Below are 12239 nucleotides of genomic sequence, written 5' to 3'. Positions count from 1 at the left end.
ATTTAAAACAAGAGGTATTTGTCAATAGAGTTAAGTTTTGATTGAAAATCCTGATTAGTTACATGATTTTAATTGCATTTTGAATGCTGTGTGTTGCATCATCTTGAATTTCGGTGTTACATGGTGTATTGACATGGTTTTCAGTGTCATTTTGGTTTAGTCGCAATTCACCATATAAACTTGTCGACTACTATTGAGAAAACCTTTAACCAAAGAAGGATCACAATATTGGCAACACAGCTGAGAAACAGGTCTCAAGTGGGGCAGCCAATAAACAGCTGGCGTTTGTTCGAGTATGTAGAGTTTGGTGAAGTCTATGCTAGATCTGTCCTAGAACCTGCAAATTTTCCCAGTCCCTCGATCAGGAACAGAATCGGAATTGTGCCAACAGTGAAACGGACTCGCCTTCGGGATGACCCGGTTTGAATTTCAATCCATCCCTTCTGATTTCTGTTTTTCATAGTTTGCAGAAACTACTCAATAAGAAGATGCCGGGATGGTTCCTTACAATGCCATGGCTGATTTCTTCACAAATTTCCCCAACTGACTGGCTTTTAAAAATTATTTTATTTATTTTACAGTGTCAAAACAGTAAGACACTAGAGATAGTAACTTAAAACAATACAGAACAGGAATATTTGAGAAAGAATTTTCCAGTCCTATAGTTAGGAACATCCCAGACTTTGCCTGGAATGATTTTGGGAAACCACAGAAAACAAAAATCAGGACAGGTGGATTGGGATTTGAACCCAGGTCCTCTTAATATGTGTCCAGTATGCTTCTACGAATCCTGTTTTTTTTTTCCTTCATATTTTATCAAATAACAAATTACTCACAAATATTGAATATTTTTAGACATAATATTAAAATCCTTTTTCTTTTCTTATACAGTCAAACTAAAAAGTGAGTACCATGTATGGAACCATAATAGTGCAGTGAAATATACATGAAATTAAATTTAAAAAAACATGATAATGTATTTTCTTAAACCAGTTAAAATATGAAAATAATTATTTTGATCCAACTTATTTATTATATACATAAAAATTGAGCTTTTTTTTTTTTTTTTTTTTCCAGTTTTAAATTTTTTTTATTGCAGTCTCGTTATTGGTATGTATTACGTTGCAGAAAACTAATCCAAATCCTTACTAAATCTTAGCCTAAAATTGTTAATTTTTTTTCTTTAAATATTTTGTGAATGAGTCTCATCCCATTTGCCATATCTAGTAATGAATAATGAAAAAAAAAAATGATTTTATTTGAAATGTAGAATACAATATCGAAATATTCACAAACATTAAATTCATTTTTTTTAAATACTCGCAGACGTCTTCGGGTCTCCTTACTTCATTTGCACAAAGTTAGTCCATCTCCAATGCCTTTATTGTCGAAGATATGCACGAAGTAGCAACTGCGAGCGTGGCTTGCCTGTTCGTCCCTGTGCCACAGGGCCCCTTCGAGGAGGGAGCACGGCAGCAGGCCCTTCCACCCGTCGTCCGCGGACAGGGCCCCCCGCCGGCGCCCCGCCCTGAGGCAGGTCAGCACCGCCCGCAGCCGGCCCGGGTCGGCGCCCAGCAGCCGCAGCACCACAGCGGGGCGGCGCCCCACCGCCTTGGACAGGACGCCGTCGAGGGCTGGGGCCGCCATGCGGCGCAGAGCGGGCAGCAGCCAGGTGCTGACCCAGGCATCCGGGTCCGCGCACTCCCCCTCGTGCCGCAGCATCAGCGTCTCGAACGCCCCCGACACCTGCCCGTCAGGCAAGGTTGGATTAAACCAGGTTGTTTTTATTTCGTTAGTTACTTCAGTTATCACCATTTTCAAATGAAAGCCATACAATATCCCGCTTTCTGCCACTCATGTTGAACCAGAAAAGTTATACAGTAGAGCACCCCTCAATCGGAATCATTGGGGGGAGGTCTATTCCGGTTATGGGAAAATTCCGGGTAAGGGGAGTTGCGGTAGGGCCGGCCTCCGGGCCGGTTGAATGACCTTCATTCAAGCAAGCTGGCAGGCACGTGTTTCTTATCACTGTGGGTGGGTGCGTGCGTGAGGAAAGAGGAAGAAACAGAGGGGTCAGGGGAGGTATTAGGACTACAGCTGCGGTGTTGTGTTACTTCTGTGTTGACGTGCTAGTGATTCACACTTCCTGGAGAGTGTATAGTCACTGCCACGCACAGTTTACATTTCAGATACACAAGAATAACACTTCAAACACCTCGTTTAAAAACACAGAGATAGAGAAATACAGGTAAATGTAGACTGTTTAACCATATATTAACGTATAAATATGTACATAATACATATTTGTACACTGAATTATTGTCTATAAATGAAAGCATTACACGTTGGAAGTAAATGTACTGGCTATCACGTGTGTCAGCGTGTGTTGTGGGAGTCTGTGTACATACTCTCGGGCCAGCCGGAATTTTCAGTTTACTTGACATAGTGAAACAATAAAACTACTTATAGCGTTATAGCATAAACATGTTTATATTAATTCACGTCCGACGTGAAAACCAGCGGTGTATTATTTACGCAATGCGCGGGAAAGACTGGCTATAATTAGCTCTCTGACAGACGTGCGCGCGCGCCTACAAGACATGTACAGTCAGGCAAAAGCAAAAATGCCTCGTTCCAGTGCGGAAATGTTTTGGAAAATTAGTTCCGGATATCGGGAGTTCCGTTTGTGGCAATTACGGTTGAGGGGTGCTCTACTGTACCATCAAAGAACTAAAGTACAGCAAATCTGAACATCTAGCTGGGACTTAACCACAGAAAGGGTTTTTCCCCACAGGGAGAGGATTCTCCATAGAACAGGCGTTTCCCACATAATGGGTGTTTACAGTACAATCAGGGATTTCCCACAGAATAGGAATTAACTATTTAATATTTTTAATTTTAGAGGAGTATTTAACTGGGTAAAATTTACACATTATTCAGATAATTTAAATGAGATCTTGATTATTTTTATAATTTTATATTTCTGTAAATTACAAGAAAAATTAATAACCAAACTTATGTTGTTATTAGAGTAGAATTAGAGCTTTCTTTAAAAAGAAAAAGATATTCTATTTAAAAACACATTTTTTCTTTATAAAACCACTCTAAGCCATGGTTTAAATCAGCCAATCCTGCGGTCAGCCCTACCAATCACTTACCAGTCAAAGTCTATTGGCATGCTTGACACCATACGTGACCATAACGTGCCTCATCTTTAGTTTGCTATGTGCATTTTAATGGACATTTACTCTCAATCTTGCACTGTAAAATCTCTGCTATTAGCGTTGTTCTTGTTTCAGTGTTATCTGCTGCCAGATATACCCAAAGAGCACAAAAAGTTTAGACACAACTTTATAATGTAATGAAAAATGTTTAAATTGTACAAAAGGTTATTTTTGAAAAGGAAAGTTTTGAACGAGAATTTTAGGAATACATTTTCTTGTTGTATTTTATCAACAGCATTATCCGATAATACATAGGTATTCAATTCCTACTTTTAAGATAAATTGTAGTTTAAACATGATATCTTGGTTTTATCAGGTTTTGCCTACAAATATTTTTATATAAAATTTTTTTGGCCATGTTTGACTATAGCATATCATTAATGGAATGCCTCGTTATTAATAGTGTCTGACTGCTACAAATAGTTTCTCCTATAAAGTAATATTTGGTTCTTAAAATTGATATTTTTTTTTCTTTTTGTCCCTATGAAATTTAGTTCACACCATCCGCCACAGATAACATTTCTGTTCCATTCACAAAATTACTACATACTACTACCAAATGCTGTATATCAAGAGCTAAGATGTTTACACACTGAAAAGTCCTAATGGGCATAGTGCAAACATTAATACTTTTCATAGTATTTTGAATGAGAATCAGATACTGAAACAGATCACTACGCAGCTGATCAACGACTGCTACAACTTAAAATTCATAACTTAAAGCTTTTTTAACATAAGTTATTTTAAAATGTTCTAACATCAATAAACAACAGATTGTGGTGATAATATGCAAAAAAAAAAAAAATCAGCAGAAAACTATAAAGTAAAACATGATTTCAACTCACACTGGCTGAAACAGCTGTATCATCTAATGAGGAGATAAAGTCTTCAACAAGGCTAGGGACTCTTTCCAATATAGGCTGGCAACCAATCTCTCTGGCTAGAGTAGACAACCCAACATAGCGACACTTCTTGAACGCTGGGATGTTCATCACCGATTCCATTATTGCATTCATTGCTTTTCCATCGTCTCCTCCTAAAGGAAGAAACATACAAAAATACAAATTAGTTTGATGTTTTTGATTATTTCTACAATACAAGGTAGGGTACATTCTAAGAGCACATTTTTTTAAATACAATTTTTAAAAATAAAAAAAACTTAAGCTCCACAAAAAAAATAATTTCTTTCTCTAAAATTTCTCAAGGCCTAAATCTCATTCTCGCACAACCCTATAAAAAACCAAAATAACACCAAAAAGAATCTAAATAAACCATATACCACCGAAGTGCAATTAAAATCATGAAACTAACCTGTATTTTTTAATCAAAACTTAACAATGACAAAAACATAATATTTTAAATATTAAATTCAATGAAATAAATTTACTTTGCATTATGTTTGTACCACGATTTAATAAAAAGATATTGGAAAAAAGTTTACTATTTTTAATCTTGCAACTGTTATTAGTTACTCATTTTTACATTACAACCTTAAAACATTTTTCATTTATTTTATTTCTTCTGTAAAGTTAAAACATGCTTATTACAAAAATCATTATATTGAAAATGTGCATCACGTATCAGGAAAAATGATACGGTTTTCGAGAAATTGGTATCATGAAACATTTAGTTATCATATTTGTTCAGTACTATGCTATGTTTTTAATAAAGAAGATTTCACTGAAAATAAAAACAAAAACACAAAAATCTACTGTTTTAAAAATGAAATTGGCCCGAAAATAAAACCACAAAAAACCTACTTCTATGACTTGAATATGAATTAGTTTCGCTGGAAGACTCTCATCCCCAGCGAAGCCACTTACCCGGGTTGGCGAGGGCAGCGGCGGCCCTGACGTAGTTGAGCAGCGTCACGTGGGCCGAGTGCCGCACGGAGTCCATGTAGTGCTCCAGGTGGGTCCACACGAACACGAGCGCCTCCCGCAGGCGCTCCAGGGGCAGGACGGGGGCCCCGCCCCCACCCTGCACGCACGCGAGCACGTCCCGCGACAGCAGAAGCATCGCCCGGCTCGCCGCCAGCGCCATGCTCGACGAAGCCGACGCCCTGTGGCCACACATAAAGTAAAGAAGAGATGACAGAGAAGTCACTCCCACGACGGCAAAACTTCCTCATTGGATAGCCTCTTCTTGGGGGCTGTGGGTGGGTACCAGGTCTCTGTATCCAGATCAATCACATACAAAAAAAATGGGAAACAAAACTATGAAATAATATGTACTAGTGCAAATTCAAATTAATACTTGATGTAAGCTTTTGGACATACGCCATTGCTTAGCACATGTATGTCTGTAGAAGAAAACTACAAAAAAAAAAAAAACACAAATGACAAAAAACGAATTAAGCAAAAAATTGCTGTTGTCAGGATTTAACACAACACAAAACTCCACAACAGGAATATGGTCAACAAACAAAGAATTTGTCATTTGTGTTTTTGACGTGACAAGGTCTAATAAATCGATGAACGCCAGCTGCACGCACGAAAAAGTGTCCCACTACGGATGATCCTGTTTGCTCATTGTACGCATGTGTAGCATCTCTCTTCATGCTCATTGTACGCATGCGTGGCATCTCTCTTCCACTCAATTGGAACAACCATCGATTTGACTTTTCAATCATATTTTCGTCGTTTGAATTATTAATATTATGTAATGTAACGATCGTCCACCGATTTTCAGCACAATCGGTACGGTTATTTAAAAGTAATGTTGAATATTCAAATACGTTTTGAACCAACAATGGTGTTTTACAGTTACACATAATAATTCAAATTACAACCGGGATCTTTTGCATAATGTTTTAAAAAATATTGTAACACCTTATAAATATGTTTGATGTATTTGGGATGCGTATTTGTAATAAAATCGAGTTATTGAAACGAAATAATATTATTCCCCTACCATGAACAAAATTATTATAAACTGTATATACCAAACTAAAACTATCATACTTCATGCATGGCCTCGTGGCTGAGCGGTCAGCGGCACTAATTTCTCATCGAAAGGTTGTCGGTTCGAATCCCGGCAGGTGCGGGATTTTTTTTTTGAACTTGTAAAAATAAATACGGCGCACGTAACATTTCAAAAGTAATAAATATATTTGAATAATGAATGCAAATAAAAGTAAATTTATTAATTAAATTGTACATTTCATTTCACTCCTTTTATCCATACAAAATAGTGATTATTCAATTTTATTCATAAAAGTATGCAGAGGTAGATTTTATCATACAAAAGATAGAAAAATTAAAAAAAATATATATATATCTTCCTCAAAGAATATAATATTTTTAATGCCTAAATGGTTTGGTTGCAAAAACCTATTACGGCTCAGTCTAAGGCCGAATATATTTTTTTTTTCTTCTGGATCAATCATTTCATCAATGTTTTGTTATGACGTCACGTTAAACTATCTTCCGTAAACCGACTTTACAGACAACCAATTTTTTTTTGTAGTTTTCTTCTACAGACATACATGTGCTAAGCAATGGCGTATGTCCAAAAGCTTACATCAAGTATTGCACTCCCATTGCACAAATCTATCAAAGATAATTCAAATTAAGTTTAACCTTGCACACAATTTTACGTACTTTTTTTTATGGTTGTAAAATACAATTTTTGGATGGCTACAATTGTGCGTCAAAAAATATCTTCTATTGTTTCACACTTAGGATGAAATGCAGAAAATAAAAGCAAAGGTTTAGGTTTAGAAATTACCTACAAAAAGACATACTACCAATATTTTGGAAGAATAGAATTTCTCAGATATTTTTCCCACCCAACCTACAATGAACCAAAGTAATGGCATCACTACTATTTAGTTGAAACTTCATATTGTTTCTTTAATTAATCGGAGATACTTATTTAACCATCCTTTATTACATTTCATTGATTACCCTTTGAATTAAAACAACTTTGTATTAATCAAAAACTATAATTTTGTATTAAAAAAAATAATTATCCCTAAAACTTCTATGTAATTTCTAGGGACTGTGAAAACACTTTGTATTAATAAAAGTTTTGTATTAAAAGAGCTTTGAATAATGAGTTTTCACTGTACGTTGTGACAACCTCTAAATATCAAAATTTTTGAGATGCCACAAACTGTCAGTATTCTCTTGAACATTAAGTTGTATCTCATTTCAAACTGATGATGCATTTTTTTTTAAAGATAAAATAGTAAAAAACACAAAACTTAAAAATAAAAAAAAGAGCTCATGTAACTCAATACATGTGATGTAAGAATATTAAGTGATCTCATAATATCTCTTTGGCATCAAAAAATTTTTCAAAACAATAGTTCATGAAAACATTGCATTAAAATTCGGCCTTAAAATTCTATTCCCATTGCACCCAAAGAAGTCTCACTTCAAAAAATAGAATAAAATGTACAAAAAAAAGTGTAACTCAACACAAGTGATAGAAGTGAAACGTCTTTGGTAATTCAAACCTCGACTTGAAGTATGTCGTAAAAAGTGAAACTGCAGGGAGAGTAAGAAAACAAATTTTCTAAAAACTAATCCAGCAACATGTGTGGCATAGTGTTTTTATATCTCTCTTCGGCCGAGAGGTACATATTTGCTGTTTTTTTCACGTCAGTAACGTTTCACAACAAATGTTTCACGAAAAGGTTGCATTAAATTTCGGCGTTGATATTTTACTCTCGTCGCACACAAGGAAGTTTCGCTTTAAGAAGCAAGCAAATAAAAATAAATGAAGCGACTTCAGTATCACGGCAATGGACTTTTGTTAAATAATTTACTCAACCAGAGACCACCCCCAGTATCTTGAGAAGTTTTGGAACGGCACACTGGCGCCTGGCAGCCTCGAGCGGACAGCACCGTCGAGGATGCCCAGGCAGGGCCGGCGCGTCCATACAGACGAACCAGGCAACCGCCCAGGGCACCAAGTAGCTGTGGGCGGCGCAGCACGACACATAACAGCTGATATAATATGTTTAACGATTATTGAAACTAGATGAAAAATGGATTTCTGTAACAGTTTGGAATGTTTATATTGATATGAGTAATTATTTAAAGTCCAAGGTGACCTTTTTATGATTTGTAATAAGTAAAAAAGTAAAAAAAAAAAAACACAAGCCTGCTTACATTTGATTGTTGACAAAATCTTAGGCTTATGTGATGTATTTTGAGGCAAGGAAAATTTTTTTTGTGGTGTCTGGCCCATGGGGGGAGGGGGGGGGCATTAAGGTTTTTCGCCCAGGGCGCCAATTTACCTTGCACCGGCCCTGGTCCCGGGGCAGAGCGCACCTCACCTGCAGCTGACGCCGACGAGCTGGTCGAACACGCTCCACAGGACCGGGCGACCGGACGGCGGGACCGCGGACAGGAGCTGCCGCGGACTCAGGGCGTTCAGCACGCCCACGCACAGGCAGAGCTGGACGCCGTCGCTGGGGGCCGCCCCTCGCGACAGCAGCTTCGACGAAACACAATCCACACGATGGTTGACTAGAAACATTTACTCTGCCCCACGCCCCAATTTTGAATTAAGACATGCAGTGCACATAGCGCGAAATCTTATACATGATATACGCCCAAATACATTAAGTTTAATTTGTCACTAATCCACTGCAGGGATTTTGAAGAACAAATAATAAATGTAACAATAATAACAATAATAATAATAAACGGGTTGGTGGAATTTTTCAAGTAGTTTTTTTTAGTCTGTTCTCCTTGTTTTCAAATCACAATCTTAATGCAGTTATATACTTAATGCTTTGAGAATATGGCAGGCGAAATACACTTTTTTGACGTGACGTCTAATAAATTGATGAATGCCGGCTGCACGCACGAAGTGTCCCGTTACGCACATTGTCCCATTACGCTGTGTCCCATTACGCTCATTGTACGCTTGCGCCGCATCTATCTCTCTTCCACTCGATTGGAAAAACCATCGATTTGACTTTTTCGCGGCAAATTAAACTTGAAACACTCCCATTTGTTTCCTACTTTTCCTATCATCGTCCTATCCTTAACAGAACAACACAGATTGGAAGAAGTTAAATAGCGAACATGTATAAAAGTTATAGTTAAAATAATCTCTACGTTAAAATAATAAACATATTTGAATTAATGAGTGCAAATAAAAGTAAATTTATCAATTAAATTGTAGATTTCATTTCACTCCTTCTTTGTATCCATACAAAATAGTGATAATTCAATAAAAATGATTCAATTTTATTCATAAAAGTATGCAATCATTTCATCAATGTTTTGTTATGACGTCACGTTAAACTATCGTCCATAAACCGACTTTAGACAACCAATTTTTTTTATTTATGCTGGAATATGTACAAACTGTTATTGGTTTCATTAAAGAAACATGTAGAAAAATTCTAAACACATTAACAAATATGGCCTGGTTATTCCAGAAGCAATTGGTTTGGTATGTCCTTCACTGATGTTTTGATGACTAAAACAATTAATACATAAACCTTTTCATTATTTGTAAATCTGTAATCAGTGGTTTTTAAATTTGTAATTTGTGGTTTAGAAATTATTGATTTACCTTATACAAAAATTCATCAAAATGTTGTAAGTGCCATTTCTTGAAAAGAAAACTTATCTCACTAAAACATTTTAAATACAACTTTGGGTATGCTCTCCCAGTTTTAAAATGGGTGCTTAAAACCTTTTAAAAATTTTACAGGAGAGAAAACCTTTTAAAAAAATTTATAGGAGAGCACCCAGACAAGTGGTATTTACATTTTAAGTACAATAGAATATTATTTTAAGAAATGGCAACATCAAAATTAAGGAGTAGACACAGGTTACAGAAAATCTGTGGACAGGACCTGTTAACCGAAACAAGTATGCATGGGTGCGGAACAGGAAGCACCTAAACCCACATGTACTCACTCAAATCTTACAGAAGATGCCATAATCCTCATGCTAGGTTTTTATATATATATTTTTTGTAATCTCTTTGAAACATTTCAGTTACGTAGAAATGTTGAGTAACATAATGAAATAGAACTCTGTATTGTGTAACTTTCCAGCAAATAGATTCAAAGAAAAATTTTCTGTAAATATAAAGCTGCCTTAGGTTAAAAAATATTTTGGTAAGGTTAATTAAGCATTTACAGTTAATAATAAAAATGATTTAATGACTAGTATAAGCTTTTAATTAAATTATCTATTTTTTTCTGCAATTATCACTATCATTATACCATACTAAATTTTTTAACCATAGAAAAAATTTCCATTAAAAATGTTATACGTACAACGTACTCAATAATTTATTTCACTTAGCATTTAAAGTCATTCCAATATTTTTTATTAGCAGAAAAATGATAACATGATTAATGTATTTTTATATAGATGTCCGATTCACAGAAGGAAGTAAGTGATCCTGTATTCTGTAATGTACATAAATATCAACATGCATTAAAAACCCAAATTTAATTTGTTGATAATTTTGGAGGGAGGCATATTAAACACAAAAAAAAAATTCTTCCCTATTATTTATTACAGGTGTGAGCTAGGAAATCCAGAGAGATTGAATTGTATATTTACAGCAAAATCATTTTTCACAGTTCATCAATTGTACTTATGAATCACAAAACTCATTATCGTGAGCTCGAGGCAGCAGGAACAATATCTAAAATAGTAACAAATGTTGGTGAAGAAATACTATGGTTTATTGCCATTAAAATAAAAATCATGGTAAATATTAAGAAAACAAGATAAAATTGGTATGCATTTACCTTCTGCCAGCCCTCATCACCTTCCAGATACATAGACAGCAATACGACAACCAGACCACAATTGGCTTTCATATCCATGGGGCAGTCATCAAGGTTCAACAGTTCTTCTGCCGATTTCCGCAGCTCCGCCAACATCGCCGCCACGTCTTCCCCCACGCCGTTCTCGACGATCCCATTGGCAGGCGCGGGCTCTTGACCAGGGTCGTCGCGCGCAGACATCCGAGACTTGATGGACGGCTGGCACTTTTGCAAAACCGACACCAGCGTCTGCATGGTCGCGTGCGAGAACTGGCACACCTCCTGCTTGGCTGCTATGGGAATGTTCTGTCTGCAACACATCCACAGTTCAGCTGTCACTCCAGCAATATTCTAATGAATGACAGTGAACAAATTTTCAAGCACACTCATGGCCAAATTCAGAGTTCTCTTTTGACCGGATATCCACCCAACGCAAGGCTTGTTAACTGAAACTGCTCTGCAGAGACTCTGTGGTTGGTTGACTGCTGGATGAGGAAAGCCAACCCCTTGGAAGTGAATGTGTTCTGAAAATTATTCAAGTGCTTGTTTGGTTGAAAGCCGATGAAACAGTAAACTTTTGAAGTGAAACTTCTTTGCTTGGGGATTGGGAGGAATGGGGGCTATAGTTTTCAAGCGTTACGAAAATTCCAATTACATGAGGGGAATAGGTATGTGGTGGGGGAACCGGTAGTGGAGGAGACGGCAGGAGAGAGGTATAAATGATGGAGCATACTTGCACAAATGCATACTTGCAAACTTGCATATTTACACTTGCACACTCACATACTTGCACAAGAGTATAATTTAGTGCTCACATACTTGCATTTTTTTTATCTGCGACCTCAGCCAAAGAGGATCAAGTTGCCTTTACCTAATAATATAATAAGCAAGAAGTTTAAATTCTGTCGCGTGTGGATTCCACACACACATTTTTAATAGTAATTTTTCACATAAAACATTATTGTATGTGATTGTTATTCTACTAAACCTGTATGCTGCATGGCAGGATTGTAATTTTAATATTTTGTAAAATCTGTTTTGAAATTAAACTGGCACGGGATAAAAATCGTTTTGCTCATAAGGATTGCTTAGGCACCGTGTGTTGTGCTGTGATGGCAGAAGATTTGGAGGAATTTAGGAATCACACTGACAGGGGTTTTCAATTTTTTGACGGATTGGAAAACCATGCATTATATTTTATACTTGGGTGTCCACAGTTCAACAGAAATACGTTGCACAGATGAAATAACAAGTCGCCA

General features: G+C 36.5%; 1 protein-coding gene across 1 annotated transcript in view; it reads right to left on the bottom strand.

Moving 5' to 3' along the window:
* The window catches only part of LOC134528457 (tRNA (32-2'-O)-methyltransferase regulator THADA-like), a 36578-nt gene that overhangs the window by 5963 nt on the left and 18376 nt on the right, over positions 1–12239 (bottom strand). Inside the window, exons 5-9 of the mRNA XM_063362084.1 lie at positions 10963–11290; positions 8512–8672; positions 5048–5286; positions 4070–4260; positions 1429–1746 (exon numbers count right to left, since the gene is read on the bottom strand). Coding sequence (XP_063218154.1) covers positions 1429–1746; positions 4070–4260; positions 5048–5286; positions 8512–8672; positions 10963–11290 — 1237 coding nt within the window. The remainder of the gene's footprint in view (positions 1–1428; positions 1747–4069; positions 4261–5047; positions 5287–8511; positions 8673–10962; positions 11291–12239) is intronic.

Source organism: Bacillus rossius, chromosome 1 (assembly GCF_032445375.1).
Source record: "Bacillus rossius redtenbacheri isolate Brsri chromosome 1, Brsri_v3, whole genome shotgun sequence".
In the NCBI taxonomy this organism is placed as follows: Eukaryota; Metazoa; Arthropoda; class Insecta; order Phasmatodea; family Bacillidae; genus Bacillus; species Bacillus rossius.
The sequence above is the reverse complement of the archived record's forward strand: the minus strand, read 5'-3'. Positions and strand labels throughout refer to the sequence as shown.